This window comes from Entelurus aequoreus, linkage group LG22 (genome assembly GCF_033978785.1).
Source record: "Entelurus aequoreus isolate RoL-2023_Sb linkage group LG22, RoL_Eaeq_v1.1, whole genome shotgun sequence".
Lineage (NCBI taxonomy): Eukaryota > Metazoa > Chordata > Actinopteri > Syngnathiformes > Syngnathidae > Entelurus > Entelurus aequoreus.
In genome coordinates, this window is record NC_084752.1 from 27,520,519 (window position 1) to 27,545,476 (window position 24,958).

Below are 24,958 nucleotides of genomic sequence, written 5' to 3' on the forward strand. Positions count from 1 at the left end.
AAGAAAAGAGTTGGTTCTTCATTCGAATCCCTCGGAACGAATCCCGTCCCGACCAGAAATGCTCCGTGGGACATCACAAGAAATCAGTCACGTAGTTCAGTCATTTGGCGCAGATAGCAAAAGCAGGAAAAAAATGGACGGGAAAAAGCGTTCCAAGGTGTAATAAAGTTCAAAACAAAAGGTATAATCCAATGAATAACTTTACTGAGAGATTTGAGCAGGGTACAAACACATGAAGAACACTTTTACGACCCACCGGAAACATAGCAACCAGGCTAGCAACGCACCTCCTTTACGGCAGCTGTCGCAACGTTCTTAAAGCAACCGCAGCACATACATATATATACAACACATCTCCCTTTTTTAACTTTTGTTTTTCTTTCCTTGTAAACAAAACAAAATCACACTGTATATGTGTTGTCTGTCTAATTATAAATAATGCAGACGAGGCGTGTTGGCTGAGTTCTTGATGTTTACTTTCACGGGTGACGACATGCAACACTTTTCGGGGCTACCGCGCATGCTCGTCACTCCCGTTGCATGATGGGTAGTGTAGTTGTTATATTCCCTAGCTCATAACATCTTTCCCCCTATAAAGAAATAATGTTAACTCAATAAAGTGTATTTCTTTTTTTAGCTTTAACTTTTCATTTTTTAGCATTGTAAACACATTTGCAAACAACTTTTCTCTTCATAGAATGTTCTTTCAATAAAGAAATAAAGTGCAAAAATGTCAAAGCATCATAACAAACAGTTATGTCAAATAGCAGCAGAAGTGCACTTTTTGGAGAGCTGTATAATTTCCAGTTTTGTGCCCAAGGGACTGATTTTATTTAACACTATAGTATTATTTATACACCTATAGTGATCACAGAGACAGGTTGTTTTTGTGATACTGTATATATTTGTTTTTCTGAAAAATCCCACTTAATATCCTTTTGGGTAACAACAGTCAATATTTATTTAATTTATTTTATTTTTTTAGGGGGGTAACAGTCAATATTTATTTATTTTTTAGATTAAATTGTTTTCTTATATAATAAAAGTGAGCTTTTGTTAAACCAAATATTGTGTTTTTTTTTCCATATACAACAACCTATCTGGACTCGATAAGAGAATCGATAAGGAATCGGTTCGATAAGAGGATTCGATAATAGACTCGAACTCGATAATTTCTTATCAAACATCATCCCTAGTTGAAAATTGCTTGAGTATTTAAAACAAGATAAGAAAGAGATACAATTTGGAGATTCTTCATCTTTGCATTACAGTTTTATTTTTTTCCAAGAAAATCTTGAATATATGATTGAATGTGATTTTCGTTTTAATCTGTAACATGATTTCTTACTTTTCGAAAACATTAGCCTATTTCATATTTCATTAATTGCTAATTATATCACAAACTTTAAAAAATAACTGTAGCTTCTTGCAATTCGGATTTGACTGTTAATTGGAAAGCCCTAATATTTAATTACTATTATATATACTATATAGTTATTATTATATATAATATTTAATTTATTTTTCATATTTATGTTATTTATTTTAATTTTACTTTTATTATATATTGACCATAATACATGTGGTATAAATGGTCTGTATTTGTCTTGTGATTTGTCTTAAATAATAACAATAGTAATAATATTTTTGACTGACAAAAAATTGCCAATAAGAAATTATTGGTATCGGTATCTGTATCGATGAAAATGCGAGAAAAAGTATCGGTATCGTATCGAATCCTAAAAGTGTGGTATCGCCCATCCCTAGAGTGGAGGAACCTGATGAGGGGGCACCCAGAGTTGAACTGGGGACCTCTTGATCTGCAGTCAAATGCTCTACCACTGAGCTACACCCCCTTTTAAGTATGTTGATTACATTATACAAAACACTTTTTGGGTTTAAAACATTGCTCAAGTAATTTGTATAAAATTAGAAAACACTTGGAAGAAGTAGAGGACTCTGATTAGGGGGTGGCACCCAGAGCTGGAGTCAGGACTTCTTGATCTGCAGTGAAATGCTCTACCAATGAGCTACACCACCTGGCAATGTTGCAGATTTGTCTGTAGAAAACATGCTTGGGGTTTAAAAAATTGCTCAAGAATTATTTTTTTTTAAAGCTCAGAAAAAGTAGTGGACCCTAAAGAGGGGGCACCCAGAGTTGAACTGGGGACCTCTTGATCTGCAGCCAAATGCTCTACCACTGAGCTACACCCCCTGTCAAGCATAGTAATTCAATTATACATAACACGATTTGCGTATAAAACACGGCTCAATAAAATTGGAAAAGCTCAGGAAACCATCGGAAAAAGTGGAGCACTCTGATGAGGGGGCGCCCATAGTTCAATTGGGGACCGTTTTACCTGCAGTCAAATGCTCTACCAGTGAGCTGCAAACACTGTCCAAAAACCTTGTTTCATCGTACAAAATATGTTTTAGGTTTTGAACATTGCTCATTAAAACGTGTATATATTGGAATTGACCACAAAAGGTAAAGAGGAAAACTTATAAAACTAACTACATTTGAAGTGGACACTTCTTGTTCTGCAGTCAAATGTTCTACCAGTGAGCAACACACCTGTCTGATATTACAAATGTGTTCAATTGTACAAATAGCATTTGTGGTTTTGCACAACGCTAATGAGAGTCGTATAAGTTGAGACTTTGTTCACAGAAGGTGAAGGAACCTGTTGAGGGGGCACCCAGAGTTGAACTGGGGACCTGTTGATCTGCAGTCAAATGCTCTACCACTGAGCTACACCCCCTTTTGTGTATGTTGATTCTATTGTAAAACACTTTTTGGGTTTAAAACATTGCTCAAGAAAATTGTAGAAGAACAAAAAATGCTCAGAAGAAGTAAGGGACTCTGATTAGGGGGTGGGGTCCAGAGCTGAACTCGGGACTTCTTGATCTGCAGTCAAATGCTCTACCAATGAGCTACACCACCTGGCAATGTTGCAAATTTGTTTGTACAAAATATGTTTGGGGTTTCAAAAATAGAAGAATATTTTTAAAGCTCAGAAAAAGTGGTGGATCCCGAAGAGGGTCCAGAGTTGAACTAGGGACCTCTTGATCTGCAGTCAAAGGGTCCTCCACTGAGCTACACCCCCTGATAAAGATATAAATTCAATCAGACATTACACGATTTGCGTATAAAACATGGCTCAATAAAATTGGAGAAGCTCAGGAAACCATCGGAAAAAGTGGAGCACTCAGATGAGGGGGCGCCAGAGTTGAATTGGGGACCTTTTTATCTGTAGTGAAATGCTCTACCAGTGAGCTGCAAACACAATCCAAAAACCTTGTTTCATCATACAAAATATGTTTTAGGTTTTGAACATTGCTTTTTAAAACTTGTATGTATTGGTATTGACCACAAAAGGACAAAAGGAAAACTTATGAGAGTAACCAGAAATGAAGTAGAGACTTCTTGTTCGGCAGTCAAACGATCCACCACTGAGCAAGACGCCTGTCCGATATTACAAATGCGTTTAATTGTACAAATGGCATTTGTGATTTTGAACAACCCTAAAAAGAGTTGTACAAGTTGATACTTTGTTCAAAGGTAGTGGAGGAACCTGATGAGGGGGCGCCCAGAGTTGAACTGGGGACCTCTTGATCTGCAGTCAAATGCTCTACCACTGAGCTACACCCCCTGTTAAACATAGTAATTCAATTTTACATAACACGATTTGCGTATAAAACAATGCTCAATAAAATTGGAGAAGCTCAGGAAACCATCGGAAAAAGTGGAGCACTCTGATGAGGGGGCGCCTAGAGTTGAATTGGGGACCTTTTTACCTGCAGTCAAATGCTCTACCAGTGAGCTGCAAACACTGTCCAAAAATCTTGTTTCATCGTACAAATTATGTTTTAGGTTTTGAACATTGCTCATTAAAACATGTATATATTGGAATCGACCACAAAAGGTAAAGAGGAAAACTAACGACATTTGAAGTGGACACTTTTTGTTCTGCAGTCAAATGTTCTACCAGTGAGCAACACACCTGTCTGATATTACAAATGTGTTCAATTGTACAAATAGCATGTGTGGTTTTGCACAACGCTAATGAGAGTCATATAAGTTGAGTCTTTGTTCACAGAAGGTGAAGGAACCTGATGAGGGGGCACCCAGAGTTGAACTGGGGACCTGTTGATCTGCAGCCAAATGCTCTACCACTGAGCTACACCCCCTTTTAAGTATGTTGATTCTATTATAAAAACACTTTTTGGTTTTAAAACATTGTTCAAAAAAAAAGTAGAAGAACAAAAAATGCTCAGAAGAAGTAGGGGATTCTGATTAGGGGGTGGTGCCCAGAGCTGAACTCGGGACTTCTTGATCTGCAGTCAAATGCTCTACCAATGAGCTACACCACCTAGCAATGTTGCAAATTTGTTTGTACAAAATATGCTTGGGGTTTAAAAAATTGCTCAAGAAAATTTTTAAAACTCAGAAAAAGCAGTGGATCCTGAAGAGGGTCCAGAGTTGAACTAGGGACCTCTTGATCTGCAGTCAAAGGGTCCTCCACTGAGCTACACCCCCTGATAAAGATGGTAATTCAATTAGACATAACACAATTTGGGTATAAAACATGGCTCAATAAGATTGGAGAAGCTCAGGAAACCATCGGAAAAAGTGGAGGACTCTGATGAGGGGCGCCCAGATTTGAACTGGGGACCTTTTTACCCGCAGTCAAACGCTCCACCACGGAGCAACACGACTGTCCGATATTACAAATTTGTTTAATGTACAAATGGAATTTGTGATTTTGAACAACACTTAAAAGAGTTGTACAAGTTGAGACTTTGTTCAAAGGAAATGGAGGAACCTGATGAGGGGGCGCCCAGAGTTGAACTGGGGATCTCTTGATCTGCAGTCAAATGCTCTACCACTGAGCTACACCCCCTGTTAAGTAAGCTGATTCCATTATACAAAGCACTTTTTGGGTTTAAAACATTGCTCAAGTAATTTGTAGAAAATCCGAAAACACTCGGAAGAAGTAGAGGACTCTGATTAGGGGGTGGCACCCAGAGCTGGACTCAGGACTTCTTGATGTGCAGTGAAATGCTCTACCAATAAGCTACACCACCTGGCAATGTTGCAGATTTCTCTGTAGAAAACATGCTTGGGGTTTAAAAAATTGCTCAAGAATTATTTTTTTTAAAGCTCAGAAAAAGTGGCAGACCCTGAAGAGGGGACACCCAGAGTTGAACTGGGTACCTCTTGATCTGCAGTCAAATGCTCAACCACTGAGCTACACCTCCTGTTAAGCAGAGTAATTCAATTATACATAACACGATTTGCGTATAAAACACGGCTCAATAAAATTGGAGAAGCTCAGGAAACCATCGGAAAAAGTGGAGCACTCTGATGAGGGGGCGCCCAGAGTTGAATTGGGGACCTTTTTACCTGCAGTCAAATGCTCTACCAGTGAGCTGCAAACCCTGTCCAAAAATCTTGTTTCATCATACAAATTATGTTTTAGGTTTTGAACTTTGCTCATTAAAACATGTATATATTGGAATTGACCACAAAAGGTAAAGAGGAAAACTTATAAAACTAACTACATTTGAAGTGGACACTTCTTGTTCTGCAGTCAAATGTTCTACCAGTGAGCAACACACCTGTCTGATATTACAAATGTGTTCAATTGTACAAATAGCATTTGTGGTTTTGCACAACGCTAATGAGAGTCTGATGAGGGGAAAAAGTGTAGGACTCTGATGAGGGGGCGCCCAGATTTGAACTGGGGACCTTCTTAACCGCAGTCAAACGCTCCACCACTGAGCAACACGCCTATCCGATATTACAAATTTGTTTAATTGTACAAATGGCATTTGTGATTTTGAACAACACTAAAATGAGTTGTACAAGTTGAGACTTTGTTCAAAGGGAGTGGAGGAACCTGATGAGGGGGCACCCAGAGTTGAACTGGGGACCTCTTGATCTGCAGTCAAATGCTCTACCACTGAGCTACACCCCCTTTTGAGTATGTTGATTACATTTTACAAAACACTTTTTGGGTTTAAAACATTGCTCAAGTAATTTGTATAAAATTAGAAAACACTTGGAAGAAGTAGAGGACTCTGATTAGGGGGTGGCACCCAGAGCTGGAGTCAGGACTTCTTGATCCGCAGTGAAATGCTCTACCAATGAGCTACACCACCTGGCAATGTTGCAGATTTGTCTGTAGAAAACATGCTTGGGGTTTAAAAAATTGCTCAAGAATTATTTTTTTTTAAAGCTCAGAAAAAGTGGTGGACCCTAAAGAGGGGGCACCCAGAGTTGAACTGGGGACCTCTTGATCTGCAGTCAAATGCTCTACCACTGAGCTACACCCCCTGTCAAGCATAGTAATGCAATTATACATAACACGATTTGCGTATAAAACACGGCTCAATAAAATTGGAAAAGCTCAGGAAACCATCGGAAAAAGTGGAGCACTCTGATGAGGGGGCGCCCATAGTTCAATTGGGGACCTTTTTACCTGCAGTCAAATGCTCTACCAGTGAGCTGCAAACCCTGTCCAAAAACCTTGTTTCATCGTACAAAATATGTTTTAGGTTTTGAACATTGCTCATTAAAACGTGTATATATTGGAATTGACCACAAAAGGTAAAGAGGAAAACTTATAAAACTAACTACATTTGAAGTGGACACTTCTTGTTCTGCAGTCAAATGTTCTACCAGTGAGCAACACACCTGTCTGATATTACAAATATGTTCAATTGTACAAATAGCATTTGTGGTTTTGCACAACGCTAATGAGAGTCTGATGAGGGGAAAAAGTGTAGGACTCTGATGAGGGGGCACCCAGATTTGAACTGGGGACCTTCTTACCCGCAGCCAAACGCTCCACCACTGAGCAACACGCCTATCCGATATTACAAATTTGTTTAATTGTACAAATGGCATTTGTGATTTTGAACAACACTAAAATGAGTTGTACAAGTTGAGACTTTGTTCAAAGGGAGTGGAGTAGGGATGTGCGTATCGATCCTGTGGTATCGATATATCGATACTCACACGCTGCTCATTTGGCATCACTTTTCTGAAAAAAGTATCGATATAAACCAAAAAACGGCGTGTGGGGGGTGCAAGCATCACTTTCAGATGTTTTTGATGACTTACTTAACTTACTATGTGCTGGGACACCCCTGTACCTGGCAGAGTATAGAGCTGGCCCAGTCACGTGACAGGAGACAGCGAATGAGCGTCGTCAACGTGCAACACACACAGCCAGCCGACAGCGATGCAGCCAGGAATATCCAGTGTTGTCCAATTGTTGCCTTAAAACAGGCATTGTTTTGTTTTTGTTTTTAGTAATGTTTACTGAATATTTTTGTTGAAATGATTATCCTAAATTCAAATAATTTCCACACAGGGGAATTTACTGTTAGTTGAAAATAGGGATGATACTCGAAACCGGTTTTCCCGGTTATTCGATAAGAAAAGAACCGAGTCCTCGGACTCGAATCCCTTTTTGAGAACCGGTACTCGTTATCGAGACCACTATAGAAAAGAAAAGAGTTGGTTCTTCATTCGAATCCCTCGGAACGAATCCCGTCCCGACCAGAAATGCTCCGTGTGACATCACAAGAAATCAGTCACGTAGCTCAGTCATTAGGCGCAGATAGCAAAAGCAGGAAAAAAATGGACGGGAAAAAGCGTTCCAAGGTGTAATAAAGTTCAAAACAAAAGGTATAATCCAATGAATAACTTTACTGAGAGATTTGAGCAGGGTACAAACACATGAAGAACACTTTTACGACCCACCGGAAACATAGCAACCAGGCTAGCAACGCACCTCCTTTACGGCAGCTGTCGCAACGTTCTTAAAGCAACCGCAGCACATACATATATATACAACACATCTCCCTTTTTTAACTTTTGTTTTTCTTTCCTTGTAAACAAAACAAAATCACACTGTATATGTGTTGTCGGTCTAATTATAAATAATGCAGACGAGGCGTGTTGGCTGAGTTCTTGACGTTTACTTTCACGGGTGACGACATGCAACACTTTTCGGGGCTACCGCGCATGCTCGTCACTCCCGTTGCATGATGGGTAGTGTAGTTGTTATATTCCCTAGCTCATAACATCTTTCCCCCTATAAAGAAATAATGTTAACTCAATAAAGTGTATTTCTTTTTTTAGCTTTAACTTTTCATTTTTTAGCATTGTAACCACATTTGCAAACAACTTTTCTCTTCATAGAATTTTCTTTCAATAAAGAAATAAAGTGCAAAAATGGCAAAGCATCATAACAAACAGTTAAGTCAAATAGCAGCAGAAGTGCACTTTTTGGAGAGCTGTATAATTTCCAGTTTTGTGCCCAAGGGACTGATTTTATTTAACACTATAGTATTATTTATACACCTATAGTGATCACAGAGACAGGTTGTTTTTGTGATACTGTATACATCTGTTTTTCTGAAAAATCCCACTTAATATCCTTTTGGGTAACAACAGTCAATATTTATTTATTTTATTTTATTTTTTTAGGGGGGTAATAGTCAATATTTATTTATTTTTTAGATTAAATTGTTTTCTTATATAATAAAAGTGAGCTTTTGTTAAACCAAATATTGTGTTTTTTTTTTTCCATATACAACAACCTATCTGGACTCGATAAGAGAATCGATAAGGAATCGGTTCGATAAGAGGATTCGATAATAGACGAAATAAAACTAACTACATTTGAAGTGGACACTTCTTGTTCTGCAGTCAAATGTTCTACCTGTGAGCAACACACCTGTCTGATATTACAAATGTGTTCAATTGTACAAATAGCATTTGTGGTTTTGCACAACGCTAATGAGAGTCGTATAAGTTGAGACTTTGTTCACAGAAGGTGAAGGAACCTGTTGAGGAGGCACCCAGAGTTGAACTGGGGACCTGTTGATCTGCAGTCAAATGCTCTACCACTGAGCTACACCCCCTTTTGTGTATTTTGATTCTATTGTAAAACACTTTTTGGGTTTAAAACATTGCTCAAGAAAATTGTAGAAGAACAAAAAATGCTCAGAAGAAGTAAGGGACTCTGATTAGGGGGTGGGGCCCAGAGCTGAACTCAGGACTTCTTGATCTGCAGTCAAATGCTCTACCAATGAGCTACACCACCTGGCAATGTTGCAAATTTGTTTGTACAAAATATGCTTGGGGTTTCAAAAATAGAAGAATATTTTTAAAGCTCAGAAAAAGTGGTGGATCCTGAAGAGGGTCCAGAGTTGAACTAGGGACCTCTTGATCTGCAGTTAAAGGGTCCTCCACTGAGCTACACCCCTTGATAAAGATATAAATTCAATTAGACATAACACGATTTGCGTATAAAACATGACTCAATAAAATTGGAGAAGCTCAGGAAACCATCGGAAAAAGTGGAGCACTCAGATGAGGGGGCGCCAGAGTTGAATTGGGGACCTTTTTATCTGTAGTGAAATGCTCTACCAGTGAGCTGCAAACACAATCCAAAAACCTTGTTTCATCATACAAAATATGTTTTAGGTTTTGAACATTGCTTTTTAAAACTTGTATGTATTGGTATCGACCACAAAAGGACAAAAGGAAAACTTATGAGAGTAACCAGAAATGAAGTAGAGACTTCTTGTTCGGCAGTCAAACGATCCACCACTGAGCAACACACCTGTCCGATATTACAAATTTGTTTAATTGTACAAATGGCATTTGTGATTTTGAACAACACTAAAAAGAGTTGTACAAGTTGATACTTTGTTCAAAGGTAGTGGAGGAACCTGATGAGGGGGCGCCCAGAGTTGAACTGGGGACCTCTTGATCTGCAGTCAAATGCTCTACCACTGAGCTACACCCCCTGTTAAACATAGTAATTCAATTTTACATAACACGATTTGCGTATAAAACATGGCTCAATAAAATTGGAGAAGCTCAGGAAACCATCGGGAAAAGTGGAGCACTCTGATGAGGGGGCGCCTAGAGTTGAATTGGGGACCTTTTTACCTGCAGTCAAATGCTCTACACTGTAAAAAATTACTGTAAAAATACAAAAACAAATTACAGTTATATACTGTTCTTCTTAAATACAGTTAAGTACTGTACATTTTGTTGCATTTTACAAAAAATATCGACCAACAGTAAGCTACTGCACAACCTACAGTATAATACAGTATTTTTCAGACTTGTTTCTTGGGTCCGCCCACAATTCGATCTGCTGCTCTCACGAATAACACGTACCCAGGTGGAAGAAAAAGTAGTTCCCACTAAACCAGGGGTGGGCAATTAATTTTTACCGGGGGCCGCATGAGCTACCCGAGCACTGCTGGAGGGCCACATCGACAATATTTCAATTGAATTTTGCTCAATATTATTTTTGATCATCATCGGCAGTCACTCGTAGTCGAGTATGACTGTCCTCAGAATGGATGGATTCCCATTCGGGAGGACGCCTGCGTGTGACGTCTTTTAGCGTGGGGAGACTGATGCGCCTGCAGCCACCACACGGTCCTTGGCAGAGAGGGGCCTTGATCCAGTGGCATGGATCCATGACGACTGGAGACCACTCTCTGTTGCAGCCTTCATCCGCCTTCAGTGCCGTTGTGACATGCAGTGTCATCCTCCGCCACTTCCACCGTTGAGGTCTTTGAAATGCTATTCAACCCATAGCTGGGACCCTGACAGGTACTACCACCCCGGGTCAGAGTGGACCTGGGAGCAATGATGACTAAGGGGTAACTCCACCTTCCCCAAAACTCCAGAACTCCCGAACTGAAGCCTCATCACCGGATGCAGTTTTGAGTCATACCCAGGACAATTATTTTTGATATATACCGTAAGATAAATAATAATAATAATAATAATAATAATAATAATACTTCAACATAGTGTGTGTAACAGCATTCCATGACTAATATAAATAAATTAACATTAATAATAAATGACAGTAAAATAAGCACACGTATGACTGAGGAGTCATAGTGTAACTTTGTGTGGTGTTTGAGTTGTCCGACTTTTTGTGTGGCCATAAACGCACCAGTGGTTTAGTGGTGACAGATGACAAGTTGGTTTTGGCCTGGTTTGTACGGCAGAAAATGACTAGTTTTTCGAGATAGAATTGTTTTACTCATGTTTTTGGTGTGGTTATGTCCGAATATAAACAGTTTTGTTCAATAAAGTGATGGATATAATTCCTGTCCTCGAAGCATCTCGATAGACGTTACAATAATTGAACGGTGTTCAATTGAACGGTGTTGACGAACACCGTTAGGGCCGCTTGTTGTCACTGTCACTCAAAGTTGCATTGCAAAATTCCATAGAATAAATATGTTTATTTTGTTTATAATTCAGATGGGATTTGATTTGGTGCGCGGCATATATACTTGCTGCACGCAGCGGACGCTTGAGCAGTGCGCAATTGCGCAGGCACGCACCTTAGGTGAGGGGACGTTGCTTTGCAGTTCATGTCTTGTTGAAAACACGGCATTCCTCATCAACTTTTCTCTTTTTGGCGTCTCGGGTGTAAACCGTGCATCACTTGTCGCTGCATGTGCACCTTCACTCGCAGGTTACACACGGACACACGCCCATAAATAATACTTTTCAAAATAAAAGCAGCACAGTTGTATTGCGCGCAGGACATAGATGTTTTTTCAACTTTATTTTGTAATTGCAGTTGTTCACATTCACTCACAATCACGCATACGTCCACACGGAAGTAATACAAATAACGATTTTCAAAACAAAAGCAGCACCGTTGTATTGCACACTCGACATAGATACTTTTTCAAATTTATTTTGTAATTTATAATTGGCCTCACGCGGGCCGGACAGGGACGCACAAAGGGCCGGAGGCGGCCCGCGGGCCGCAGAATGCCCAGGTCTGCACTAAACCGTGTCACTTATACAATATTTAAATAATACTTCCCATTGTGTTGCTATTAATGATATTTTACCTCAAAACATGTACTATCAAAGTATCGACATTTTGATTTGAAAATCAATTTTAGAGCATAAAGATCTGGCACTCCTTTTATCAATATTCACGTATCATTCCGCACATCATAACTCTGACGTTGTCAAGTACCGATGGATGGACGAGCAATAACCTGCTGCCACCTCCAGCTATACAATCACCTAAATCCATTCTACTGGTGTGTTTTTGATAACAAGGTAAGAGTCACTTGTAACTTGATGTGTCATTTTCTGTTTGAATTGCTTTATATATATATTTATAAAGTCCGAAATTACTTAGCGTCACAGTGAGCATCACAGACATCGTTGACCACATGTACCGCCGCATGCTAGCTAGCTAAGTTTTCTTCATTTTTGTCATAGTGATCATACTGTCATAGTCATCTCAAAAAGATGATAACTTTCAACATTTGTGCTACGACTTGCAGCAATGTATTTGCGTATGTTAGACACATGCTTGTATGCCTAATGCATCGTTTAAGTGTGCTTTCCCTGAATGCACAATAGTTTTTTCCAACTTCTCAGCCTTCAAAACTCACAGCCGTCGCCATAAATATGGCAAGAGTAGGACTGATATGTATAGTGCAAAAGGTTTAACTTGTAATATTGTCTCATGTAGCGCGAAGTGCGATGATATACGGCAGTGGTCCCCAACCACCGGGCCGCGGACCAATTGGTAGCAGGCCGCACAAGAAAAGAAAAAAATTGTTTTTATTTTTATTAAATCAACATAAAACACACAATATATACATTATTATATCAATGTAGATCAATACAGTCTACAGAGATACAGTCCTTAAGCACACATGAATAAAGAAATACAATCATGATGATTGTATTTCTTTATCAAAAAAAAAAAAAATACCACCCCCCCAGTTCTGGGACCCTGTTTCTACCATCTGTTGAGGTAAGAGAAGGGAACTGAACTTATTGTGGAAGACTACAATACAAAGATGAGACAGTCAATTGCTCAATAACAATAACAGTGAAATACTTTTTCATAACATGGTCACTACTGCCTAGTTTCTCTTGTTATATTCTTATTTTACTGTTATATTTTTATTCTCATCGTTGCTTTTTATTTTTATTCTATTGTAATATTGTTCTATTTTGTCTCCATTTATACCCCCATTATTTACTTTTTACTTTTTACAATTTTGTACACTGCTGCTGGAATTTAAATTTTCCTGAGGGAACTCTCCTGAAGGAATCAATAAAGTACTATCTAATCTATCTAATCTTAACTTTGATCCTCAAAATACCCTCATTAGTCATCACGTGACTGTGAAAGGGACAACATATAAGAGCAACATGTTTGTTGTTATAGGTCGTAATGATGATGGCCTTGTTGTAGGAAAAATTAAAAAGGTTGTCATTCATAAAAATGTAACAGTGTATTTTATCACTGAGGTATATCAGGCTGTTAGGTCAACCTTACATTAATGCCTATTACAATACACATATGCATAACTTCTCTGTTAGTCAAGCAGAGCTGTTCGATTACTACCCACTGCCTGAATATTTTATTCGGGGCGTGTCCTCACTAATTCTTCACCATTCAGTCCCTATATTCTAGATTCATGTCATCCATCTGTGAGGAAATAAAAGTCATCATCCTCAGAACTTTACCCAACCTGTCTGAGGATATTGTACAACTGGTCATCTCAACACTGAAAAGCTCAGGTGTGGAATCAAAAGCAGACCTCAAGTATGTAGAGCAGGATGAGATCAAAGACCTCTTGCCTGTTATCCAGCAAAGGAAACTTCTGGAGGCATTCAAAATGGGTAACTATCAATCTTGTGTTTGTAGTTCTCCCATCTAGTTAAAGCTACAGTAATTGTTGAGAAAGAATAACACTCATTTGACATAGAATGAATACATTCGAGTAGAGATTTGCACCTGTCAGATATTCTACAGTTCTCCCAAAAGCCTTAATGCAGTTGTATTCCAAACAATTGTTTGAATTGACATGCATGCATATGGGAGAAATTTTGAATCTAGTGATGTATACATTTTGCTTTATTTCTATGCGTTTTAGAAACTACAACAGTCGTGCTTGATCTCCACCCCTTGCCAGATGACTTGGTACATCAAAAGTCTGCAGGCGGAAGTCTGTCTTTGTTCTCCAGTCCGTTGCCTTGCTCCTCTTCATCTTCACTGGCTGGCTTTTCGCCCTTGTCAAGCTCTTTACCAGCTTCAGCACCTCCTGAGATCGGTAGGTTGTGAGTTCAAACCCCGGCCGAGTCATACAAAAGACTATAAAAATGGGAGCCATTACCTCCCTGCTTGGCACTCAGCATCAAGGGTTGGAATTGGGGGTTAAATCACCAAAAATGATTACCGGGCACGGCCACCGCTGCTCCCCACTGCTCCTCTCACCTCCCAGTGGGTGATCAAGGGTGATGGGTCAAATGCAGAGAATAATTTCGCCACACCTAGTGTGTGTGTGACAATCATTGGTACTTTAACTTTAACTTAACTTTGTTCTCAGAGTGGAGTAAGCCAGCCCGCCATAATATCCAGTAAATGGCATGAAACCTTTCAAGTCCCATGGGATAAAATGCCTGCTGAAGTGCAATCAGCTATCGCCAACAGCAGGAGACCTGCTCCTGACAAGCGACGCCAAATGATTAGAATCCTTGTGGATGAAATGAGAAGGTAAGAGGCTAATCCAACGCGCAGTGAGTGTCTCGTAATCTGCCAAAAAATTGTTAAGCAGTACCCATGTAGTTTTGCTGATATGACACCAGAAGGTGCCATAATTAGTGGAGGTTTTACTTCATTCCTCACTCAAATGAAAACACGCATTGAGAACATCAATCGTGAAGGAACAACCAAACCACTCAGAACAAAAAGACGGTTTGGACAAATGCAGAAATATTGTATTCTTACATTTTAATTAAATGATGCTCCCAACTGCCATGTTATATTTTGTCACAAGTCATCATGGTGACCTATTTTTTCTACAGATGTCTGCCACTGCAGCCGATGTGGAGCGGACTCTGACCCTCCCGACCAGTCCACGACTGATACTGCTGGGTAAGTGTCTCATGGAGCGCAGAACTTAAGTCTGTTTGTCTTAAAGCTGAGAACCATAATGCTCAGTCTACCCTTCCTGTGGATGAAGATGGGGAGTTGACTCTTCGTATCATCCAGCTGTTGATGGCCTATTTTGATGAAAGAAGAGATGCACTGATACTCCTTGCAGATGTAAGTTTAGCACTATTAAGCTACAAAAGCATACAAACATCTAAATTAATATTATAAATATTCTAAAATTCAATGTTTTTTTGTTATTGTTTTTCAATCTCTTACCCACCAAATTATGCAGAAATATTGTATTCCTACATTTTAATTAAATTATGCTCCCAACTGCCATGTTATATTTTGTCACAAGTCATCATGGTGACCTATTTTTTCTACAGATGTCTGCCACTGCAGCCGATGTGGAGCGGACACTGACCCTCCCGACCAGTCCACGACTGATACTGCTGGGTAAGTGTCTCATGGAGTGCAGAACATAAGTCTGTTTGTCCTAAACGTATGTATACTATGCTCTCCTGTAGATGTATTTGTATCATTGTTGTTTTTGTCATTCCGAACATTGGAAAGTAATGATTTGCAGCAGTACACCTTAGGAGGCTAGATGTAAACAAAGTAAAGAGAGAGCAATATATTCTTGGGTGTGAGGTGGCCATTCCAAATACCTTTTAAAATGTTACCCATATCGGATACTGTTTAGGAACATAAACTGCATTTCTTGACTACCAGTTGCTGGTGACAAAGTCACAATAAAACGTTGGATGATCAGCATGGAAGGTGATGTCATCTGCGAAGGCGTCCAACCTAGCTTCATCTCAGGGCTTGCTGCCCTTCTTGCCACCTACTATGTGTTCAACTTGGAATACCAAGAGGAAGGGGCTCGGACATTGGAATTTGTTCAAAGGTAAATCCTCTTCATACTGTTAGGATATTTTGCCCCTTTTCTCACCTCTGTTCAGGAATTTGACTTGTCATTTCCCCAATTTTGTGCCTTAAATCAATGACTCTTCTGTTCCTTTGTGGACCTTCTCATGAGGGACCGAAGCACCAGTTTGACTCTAAGATACAGAGAAGGTAGGTAATGTGCAATTAAAGATATGTTGACTGGGTCAAAGAAGGAAGCACCTGTTTGACCCCAGGATGCAGAAAAAGTAGGTCATTTGCAGGTAAAGATATGTTGACTGGGTGATGGCAGGAAGCACCAGCGTGACCCGAGGATGCAGAGCAAGTAGGTAATGTGCGGGTGAAGATATGTTGAATGGGTAAAGGCAGGAAGCACCAGCGTGACCCCACTATGCAGAGAAGGTAGGTAATGTGCGGGTGAAGGTATGTTGAATGGGTGAAAGAAGGAAGCGCCGGTGTGGTCGAGGCAATGCAGACAAGGTAGGTAATGTGCAGGTGAAGATATGTTGTATGGTGAAAGAAAGAAGCACCAGTGTGATCCCAGGATGCAGGGAAGGTAGGTAATGTGCAGGTAAATATATGTTGAATGGGTAAAGGCAGGGAACACCAGCTAGACTCCAGGATACAGAGAAGGTAGGTAATGTGCAGGTAAAGATATGTTGAATGGGTAAAGGCAGAAAGCACCAGCGTGACCACACTATGCAGAGAAGGTAGGTAATGTGCAGGTAAAGATATGTTGAATGGGTAAAGGCAGGAAACACCAGTGTGACCCCAGGATGCAGAGAAGATAGGTAATGAGCAGGTAACGATATGTTAAATGGGTGAAAGCAGGAAACAGCGTAAATACACGGTCCCGTAGATGGAGAGAAAACACATAAATAGAGAGAGGGATTGGGGAGGCTTTAGCATTGTCTTCCTCTCTGAATTTGTCTTAATGGGTTTTAGAGCATTCACTCATCTACAGCTGTGGTTATGGTATAGGCTCACATATATCCTAAAATTGATATGAATATTTGTGCAGTGCATATTCCTAAATTAACAATGTGGGGGGGGTTCTGTATCGACTGCAAGTAATTTTCAATCACAACAGAATATCTAATATGCTTTCTCTCTTTTTTTAGGCGATTCATTGGCGTTAACCCTGAGAGGGGAACAAAGGCTAGCCAGGGAAAAGTGGTGTCCAAGAAGACCGGGAAGCTGGTACAGAAAAAGGCAGCAACTGTAAATCCTCACGTAGCCATCCTTATAAAAAATCTCACAGACTTTGAGTGGGGCTTTATGTAGCCGACAACTAAACACTTGACTCGTGTTCAGTTATTTGTCTCCAGTTTGAAATTAAGTTGACATGTTCTAAATGTTAAAAAGCTTTACTGAAAATAAGAAGAATGCACTAAATGTACATTGAATGTATTTGATGCGTTTTAAAATGATTGGTTAATAAAAGCATAAACTTGCAAGGCCATTTCTCCAGTCATTTTTATGCCAGCAGATTGCAGGGGTTTTGATTTTGAAAAATTAAAAGTTCAACTCATTAACTTCTAGTGGCATTATACTGTAAAGCTCAGTCTATAATGCTTACAATTATTTTACTGTAATTAACTGTTCATGGATATTACAGTAGATACACTAAAATAACAGTGTAATGCCGCTAAACAGATGACAGTATTATGCTGTGAAGTGTATATTTGATACAGCACAGTACTGTGATACCTTTTACAGTAATAAACTGTAGTGATAAATCACAGTATGTGTGCTGTAGAAAAACAGTATTATACTGGAACCATTAGCTGCCAGTAGGTTACTGTAATTAAACGGTGAAAATTTTTACAGTGTACCAGTGAGCTGCAAACCCTGTCCAAAAACTTTGTTTCATCGTACAAATTATGTTTTAGGTTTTGAACATTGCTCATTAAAACATGTATATATTGGAATTGACCACAAAAGGTAAAGAGGAAAACTAACTACATTTGAAGTGGACACTTCTTGTTCTGCAGTCAAATGTTCTACCAGTGAGCAACACACCTGTCTGATATTACAAATGTGTTCAATTGTACAAATAGCATTTGTGGTTTTGCACAACGCTAATGAGAGTCATATAAGTTCCGTCTTTGTTCACAGAAGGTGAAGGAACCTGATGAGGGGGCACCCAGAGTTGAACTGGGGACCTGTTGATCTGCAGTCAAATACTCTACCACTGAGCTACACCCCCTTTTAAGTATGTTGATTCTATTATAAAAACACTTTTTGGTTTTAAAACATTGCTCAAAAAAAAAGTAGAAGAACAAAAAATGCTCAGAAGAAGTAGGGGATCTGATTAGGGAAATTGTTTGTACAAAATATGCTTGGGGGTTTAAAAAATTGCTCAAGAAAATTTTTAAAACTCAGAAAAAGTGGTGGATCCTGAAGAGGGTCCAGAGTTGAACTAGGGACCTCTTGATCTGCAGTCAAAGGGTCCTCCACTGAGCTACACCCCCTGATAAAGATAGTAATTCAATTAGACATAACACGATTTGGGTATAAAACATGGCTCAATAAGATTGGAGAAGCTCAGGAAACCATCGGAAAAAGTGGAGGACTCTGATGAGGGGGCGCCCAGCTTTGAACTGGGGACCTTTTTACCCGCAGTCAAACGCTCCACCACTGAGCAACACGCCTGTCCGATATTACAAATTTGTTTAATGTACAAATTGAATTTGTGATTTTGATTAACACTAAAAAGAGTTGTACAAGTTGAGACTTTGTTCAAAGGAAATGGAGGAACCTGATGAGGGGGCACCCAGAGTTGAACTGGGGACCTCTTGATCTGCAGTCAAATGCTCTACCACTGAGCTACACCCCCTGTTAAGTAAGCCGATTCCATTATACAACGCACTTTTTGGGTTTAAAACATTGCTCAAGTAATTTGTAGAAAATCCGAAAACACTCAGAAGAAGTAGAGGACTCTGATTAGGGGGTGGCACCCAGAGCTGGACTCGGGACTTCTTGATCTGCAGTGAAATGCTCTACCAATGAGCTACACCACCTGGCAATGTTGCAGATTTGTCTGTAGAAAACATGCTTGGGGTATAAAAAATTGCTCAAGAATTATTTTTTTTGAAGCTCAGAAAAATTGGCAGACCCTGAAGAGGGGACACCCAGAGTTGAACTGGGGACCTCTTGATCTGCGGTCAAATGCTCTACCACTGAGCTACACCTCCTGTTAAGCAGAGTAATTCAATCATACATAACACGATTTGCGTATAAAACACGGCTCAATAAAATTGGAGAAGCTCAGGAAACCATCGGAAAAAGTGGAGCACTCTGATGAGGGGGCGCCCAGAGTTGAATTGGGGACCTTTTTACCTGCAGTCAAATGCTCTACCAGTGAGCTGCAAACCCTGTCCAAAAATCTTGTTTCATCGTACAAATTATGTTTTAGGTTTTGAACATTGCTCATTAAAACATGTATATATTGGAATTGACCACAAAAGGTAAAAAGGAAAAATTATAAAACTAACGACATTTGAAGTGGACACTTCTTGTTCTGCAGTCAAATGTTCTACCAGTGAGCAACACACCTGTCTGATATTACAAATGTGTTCAATTGTACAAATAGCATTTGTGGTTTTGCACAACGCTAATGAGAGTCTGATGAGGGGAAAAAGTGTAGGACTCTGATGAGGGGGCGCCCAGATTTGAACTGGGGACCTTCTTACCCGCAGTCAAACGCTCCACCACTGAGCAACACGCCTATCCGATATTACAAATTTGTTTAATTGTACAAATGGCATTTGTGATTTTGAACAACACTAAAATGAGTTGTACAAGTTGAGACTTTGTTCAAAGGGAGTGGAGGAACCTGATGAGGGGGCACCCAGAGTTGAACTGGGGACCTCTTGATCTGCAGTCAAATGCTCTACCACTGAGCTACACCCCCTTTTAAGTATGTTGATTACATAATACAAAACACTTTTTGGGTTTAAAACACTGCTCAAGTAATTTGTATAAAATTAGAAAACACTTGGAAGAAGTAGAGGACTCTGATTAGGGGGTGGCACCCAGAGCTGGAGTCAGGACTTCTTGATCTGCAGTCAAAGGGTCCTCCACTGAGCTACACCCCCTGATAAAGATAGTAATTCAATTAGACATAACACGATTTGGGTATAAAACATGGCTCAATAAGATTGGAGAAGCTCAGGAAACCATCGGAAAAAGTGGAGGACTCTGATGAGGGGGCGCCCAGCTTTGAACTGGGGACCTTTTTACCCGCAGTCAAACGCTCCACCACTGAGCAACACGCCTGTCCGATATTACAAATTTGTTTAATGTACAAATTGAATTTGTGATTTTGATTAACACTAAAAAGAGTTGTACAAGTTGAGACTTTGTTCAAAGGAAATGGAGGAACCTGATGAGGGGGCACCCAGAGTTGAACTGGGGACCTCTTGATCTGCAGTCAAATGCTCTACCACTGAGCTACACCCCCTGTTAAGTAAGCCGATTCCATTATACAACGCACTTTTTGGGTTTAAAACATTGCTCAAGTAATTTGTAGAAAATCCGAAAACACTCAGAAGAAGTAGAGGACTCTGATTAGGGGGTGGTACCCAGAGCTGGACTCGGGACTTCTTGATCTGCAGTGAAATGCTCTACCAATGAGCTACACCACCTGGCAATGTTGCAGATTTGTCTGTAGAAAACATGCTTGGGGTATAAAAAATTGCTCAAGAATTATTTTTTTTGAAGCTCAGAAAAATTGGCAGACCCTGAAGAGGGGACACCCAGAGTTGAACTGGGGACCTCTTGATCTGCGGTCAAATGCTCTACCACTGAGCTACACCTCCTGTTAAGCAGAGTAATTCAATCATACATAACACGATTTGCGTATAAAACACGGCTCAATAAAATTGGAGAAGCTCAGGAAACCATCGGAAAAAGTGGAGCACTCTGATGAGGGGGCGCCCAGAGTTGAATTGGGGACCTTTTTACCTGCAGTCAAATGCTCTACCAGTGAGCTGCAAACCCTGTCCAAAAATCTTGTTTCATCGTACAAATTATGTTTTAGGTTTTGAACATTGCTCATTAAAACATGTATATATTGGAATTGACCACAAAAGGTAAAAAGGAAAAATTATAAAACTAACGACATTTGAAGTGGACACTTCTTGTTCTGCAGTCAAATGTTCTACCAGTGAGCAACACACCTGTCTGATATTACAAATGTGTTCAATTGTACAAATAGCATTTGTGGTTTTGCACAACGCTAATGAGAGTCTGATGAGGGGAAAAAGTGTAGGACTCTGATGAGGGGGCGCCCAGATTTGAACTGGGGACCTTCTTACCCGCAGTCAAACGCTCCACCACTGAGCAACACGCCTATCCGATATTACAAATTTGTTTAATTGTACAAATGGCATTTGTGATTTTGAACAACACTAAAATGAGTTGTACAAGTTGAGACTTTGTTCAAAGGGAGTGGAGGAACCTGATGAGGGGGCACCCAGAGTTGAACTGGGGACCTCTTGATCTGCAGTCAAATGCTCTACCACTGAGCTACACCCCCTTTTAAGTATGTTGATTACATAATACAAAACACTTTTTGGGTTTAAAACACTGCTCAAGTAATTTGTATAAAATTAGAAAACACTTGGAAGAAGTAGAGGACTCTGATTAGGGGGTGGCACCCAGAGCTGGAGTCAGGACTTCTTGATCTGCAGTGAAATGCTCTACCAATGAGCTACACCACCTGGCAATGTTGCAGATGTGTCTGTAGAAAACATGCTTGGGGTTTAAAAAATTGCTCAAGAAATATTTTTTTTTAAAGCTCAGAAAAAGTGGTGGACCCTAAAGAGGGGGCACCCAGAGTTGAACTGGGGACCTGTTGATCTGCAGTCAAATGCTCTACCACTGAGCTACACCCCCTTTTGTGTATGTTGATTCTATTGTAAAACACTTTTTGGGTTTAAAACATTGCTCAAGAAAATTGTAGAAGAACAAAAAAATGCTCAGAAGAAGTAAGGGACTCTGATTAGGGGATGGGGCCCAGAGCTGAACTCAGGACTTCTTGATCTGCAGTCAAATGCTCTACCAATGAGCTACACCACCTGGCAATGTTGCAAATTTGTTTGTACTAAATATGCTTGGGGTTTCAAAAATAGAAGAATATTTTTAAATCTCAGAAAAAGTGGTGGATCCTGAAGAGGGTCCAGAGTTGAACTAGGGACCTCTTGATCTGCAGTTAAAGGGTCCTCCACTGAGCTACACCCCTTGATAAAGATATAAATTCAATTAGACATAACACGATTTGCGTATAAAACATGGCTCAATAAAATTGGAGAAGCTCAGGAAACCATCGGAAAAAGTAGAGCACTCAGATGAGGGGGCGCCAGAGTTGAATTGGGGACCTTTTTATCGGTAGTGAAATGCTCTACCAGTGAGCTGCAAACACAATCCAAAAACCTTGTTTCATCATACAAAATATGTTTTAGGTTTTGAACATTGCTTTTTAAAACTTGTATGTATTGGTATCGACCACAAAAGGACAAAAGGAAAACTTATGAGAGTAACCAGAAATGAAGTAGAGACTTCTTGTTCGGCAGTCAAACGATCCACCACTGAGCAACACGCCTGTCCGATATTACAAATTTGTTTAATTGTACAAATGGCATTTGTGATTTTGAACAACACTAAAAAGAGCTGTACAAGTTGATACTTTGTTCAAAGGAAGTGGAGGAACCTGATGAGGGGGCGCCCAGAGTTGAACTGGGGACCTCTTGATCTGCAGTCAAATGCTCTACCACTGAGCTACACCCCCTGTTAAACATAGTAATTCAATTTTACATAACACGATTTGCGTATAAAACATGGCTCAATAAAATTGGAGAAGCTCAGGAAACGATCGGAAAAAGTGGAGCACTCTGATGAGGGGGCGCCTAGAGTTGAATTGGGGACCTTTTTACCTGCAGTCAAATGCTCTACCAGTGAGCTGCAAACCCTGTCCAAAAACCTTGTTTCATCGTACAAATTATGTTTTAGGTTTTGAACATTGCTCATTAAAACATGTATATATTGGAATTGACCACAAAAGGTAAAGAGGAAAACTAACTACATTTGAAGTGGACACTTCTTGTTCTGCAGTCAAATGTTCTACCAGTGAGCAACACACCTGTCTGATATTACAAATGTGTTCAATTGTACAAATAGCATTTGTGGTTTTGCACAACGCTAATGAGAGACTGATGAGGGGAAAAAGTGTAGGACTCTGATGAGGGGGCGCCCAGATTTGAACTGGGGACCTTCTTACCCGCAGTCAAACGCTCCACCACTGAGCAACACGCCTATCCGATATTACAAATTTGTTTAATTGTACAAATGGCATTTGTGATTTTGAACAACACTAAAATGAGTTGTACAAGTTGAGACTTTGTTCAAAGGGAGTGGAGGAACCTGATGAGGGGGCACCCAGAGTTGAACTGGGGACCTCTTGATCTGCAGTCAAATGCTCTACCACTGAGCTACACCCCCTTTTAAGTATGTTGATTACATTATACAAAACACTTTTTGGGTTTAAAACATTGCTCAAGTAATTTGTATAAAATTAGAAAACACTTGGAAGAAGTAGAGGACTCTGATTAGGGGGTGGCACCCAGAGCTGGAGTCAGGACTTCCTGATCTGCAGTGAAATGCTCTACCAATGAGCTACACCACCTGGCAATGTTGCAGATTTGTCTGTAGAAAACATGCTTGGGGTTTAAAAAATTCCTCAAGAATTATTTTTTTTTAAAGCTCAGAAAAAGTGGTGGACCCTAAAGAGGGGGCACCCAGAGTTGAACTGGGGACCTCTTGATCTGCAGTCAAATGCTCTACCACTGAGCTACACCCCCTGTCAAGCATAGTAATGCAATTATACATAACACGATTTGCGTATAAAACACGGCTCAATAAAATTGGAAAAGCTCAGGAAACCATCGGAAAAAGTGGAGCACTCTGATGAGGGGGCGCCCATAGTTCAATTGGGGACCTTTTTACCTGCAGTCAAATGCTCTACCAGTAAGCTGCAAACACTGTCCAAAAACCTTGTTTCATCGTACAAAATATGTTTTAGGTTTTGAACATTGCTCATTAAAACGTGTATATATTGGAATCGACCACAAAAGGTAAAGAGGAAAACTTATAAAACTAACTACATTTGAAGTGGACACTTGTTCTGCAGTCAAATGTTCTACCAGTGAGCAACACACCTGTCTGATATTACAAATGTGTTCAATTGTACAAATAGCATTTGTGGTTTTGCACAACGCTAATGAGAGTCGTATAAGTTGAGACTTTGTTCACAGAAGGTGAAGGAACCTGTTGAGGGGGCACCCAGAGTTGAACTGGGGACCTGTTGATCTGCAGTCAAATGCTCTACCACTGAGCTACACCCCCTTTTGTGTATATTGATTCTATTGTAAAACACTTTTTGGGTTTAAAACATTGCTCAAGAAAATTGTAGAAGAACAAAAAATGCTCAGAAGAAGTAAGGGACTCTGATTAGGGGGTGGGGCCCAGAGCTGAACTCGGGACTTCTTGATCTGCAGTCAAATGCTCTACCAATGAGCTACACCACCTGGCAATGTTGCAAATTTTGTTTGTACAAAATATGCTTCGGGTTTCAAAAAAAGAAGAATATTTTTAAAGCTCAGAAAAAGTGGTGGATCCTGAAGAGGGTCCAGAGTTGAACTAGGGACCTCTTGATCTGCAGTCAAAGGGTCCTCCACTGAGCTACACCCCCTGTTAAACATAGTAATTCAATTTTACATAACACGATTTGCGTATAAAACATGGCTCAATAAAATTGGAGAAGCTCAGGAAACCATCGGAAAAAGTGGAGCACTCTGATGAGGGGGCGCCTAGAGTTGAATTGGGGACCTTTTTACCTGCAGTCAAATGCTCTACCAGTGAGCTGCAAACCCTGTCCAAAAACCTTGTTTCATTGTACAAATTATGTTTTAGGTTTTGAACATTGCTCATTAAAACATGTTTATATTGGAATTGACCACAAAAGGTAAAGAGGAAAACTAACTACATTTGAAGTGGACACTTTTTGT

General features: G+C 39.9%; 1 protein-coding gene and 14 non-coding genes across 15 annotated transcripts; 1 reads left to right on the forward strand and 14 right to left on the reverse strand.

Annotated features, from left to right (window-relative positions):
• Positions 1-1,784: 1,784 nt before the first annotated feature.
• On the reverse strand, positions 1,785-1,856 carry trnac-gca (transfer RNA cysteine (anticodon GCA)). The gene has a single exon. It is a non-coding gene; the product is annotated as a tRNA-Cys (tRNA).
• Positions 1,857-2,143: 287 nt separating this feature from the next.
• trnac-gca (transfer RNA cysteine (anticodon GCA)) lies at positions 2,144-2,215 on the reverse strand. The gene has a single exon. It is a non-coding gene; the product is annotated as a tRNA-Cys (tRNA).
• Positions 2,216-3,581: 1,366 nt separating this feature from the next.
• trnac-gca (transfer RNA cysteine (anticodon GCA)) lies at positions 3,582-3,653 on the reverse strand. Its single transcript has one exon. It is a non-coding gene; the product is annotated as a tRNA-Cys (tRNA).
• Positions 3,654-4,832: 1,179 nt separating this feature from the next.
• Positions 4,833-4,904, reverse strand: trnac-gca (transfer RNA cysteine (anticodon GCA)). The gene has a single exon. It is a non-coding gene; the product is annotated as a tRNA-Cys (tRNA).
• A 1,005-nt stretch (positions 4,905-5,909) lies between these two features.
• On the reverse strand, positions 5,910-5,981 carry trnac-gca (transfer RNA cysteine (anticodon GCA)). Its single transcript has one exon. It is a non-coding gene; the product is annotated as a tRNA-Cys (tRNA).
• Positions 5,982-6,268: 287 nt separating this feature from the next.
• trnac-gca (transfer RNA cysteine (anticodon GCA)) lies at positions 6,269-6,340 on the reverse strand. Its single transcript has one exon. It is a non-coding gene; the product is annotated as a tRNA-Cys (tRNA).
• Positions 6,341-9,759: 3,419 nt separating this feature from the next.
• trnac-gca (transfer RNA cysteine (anticodon GCA)) lies at positions 9,760-9,831 on the reverse strand. Its single transcript has one exon. It is a non-coding gene; the product is annotated as a tRNA-Cys (tRNA).
• A 2,224-nt stretch (positions 9,832-12,055) lies between these two features.
• LOC133639909 (uncharacterized) lies at positions 12,056-15,469 on the forward strand. Its single transcript, XM_062033598.1, has 6 exons — positions 12,056-12,142; positions 13,507-13,729; positions 13,984-14,160; positions 14,931-14,984; positions 15,031-15,155; positions 15,371-15,469. Exons 1-6 carry the CDS (start codon positions 12,059-12,061, stop codon positions 15,467-15,469), a joined length of 762 nt encoding a protein of 253 aa, XP_061889582.1. The 5' UTR covers positions 12,056-12,058.
• A 3,188-nt stretch (positions 15,470-18,657) lies between these two features.
• Positions 18,658-18,729, reverse strand: trnac-gca (transfer RNA cysteine (anticodon GCA)). Its single transcript has one exon. It is a non-coding gene; the product is annotated as a tRNA-Cys (tRNA).
• Positions 18,730-19,734: 1,005 nt separating this feature from the next.
• On the reverse strand, positions 19,735-19,806 carry trnac-gca (transfer RNA cysteine (anticodon GCA)). Its single transcript has one exon. It is a non-coding gene; the product is annotated as a tRNA-Cys (tRNA).
• Positions 19,807-20,283: 477 nt separating this feature from the next.
• On the reverse strand, positions 20,284-20,355 carry trnac-gca (transfer RNA cysteine (anticodon GCA)). The gene has a single exon. It is a non-coding gene; the product is annotated as a tRNA-Cys (tRNA).
• Positions 20,356-21,360: 1,005 nt separating this feature from the next.
• On the reverse strand, positions 21,361-21,432 carry trnac-gca (transfer RNA cysteine (anticodon GCA)). The gene has a single exon. It is a non-coding gene; the product is annotated as a tRNA-Cys (tRNA).
• A 1,179-nt stretch (positions 21,433-22,611) lies between these two features.
• Positions 22,612-22,683, reverse strand: trnac-gca (transfer RNA cysteine (anticodon GCA)). Its single transcript has one exon. It is a non-coding gene; the product is annotated as a tRNA-Cys (tRNA).
• Positions 22,684-23,321: 638 nt separating this feature from the next.
• Positions 23,322-23,393, reverse strand: trnac-gca (transfer RNA cysteine (anticodon GCA)). Its single transcript has one exon. It is a non-coding gene; the product is annotated as a tRNA-Cys (tRNA).
• Positions 23,394-23,680: 287 nt separating this feature from the next.
• Positions 23,681-23,752, reverse strand: trnac-gca (transfer RNA cysteine (anticodon GCA)). The gene has a single exon. It is a non-coding gene; the product is annotated as a tRNA-Cys (tRNA).
• Positions 23,753-24,958: the final 1,206 nt, after the last annotated feature.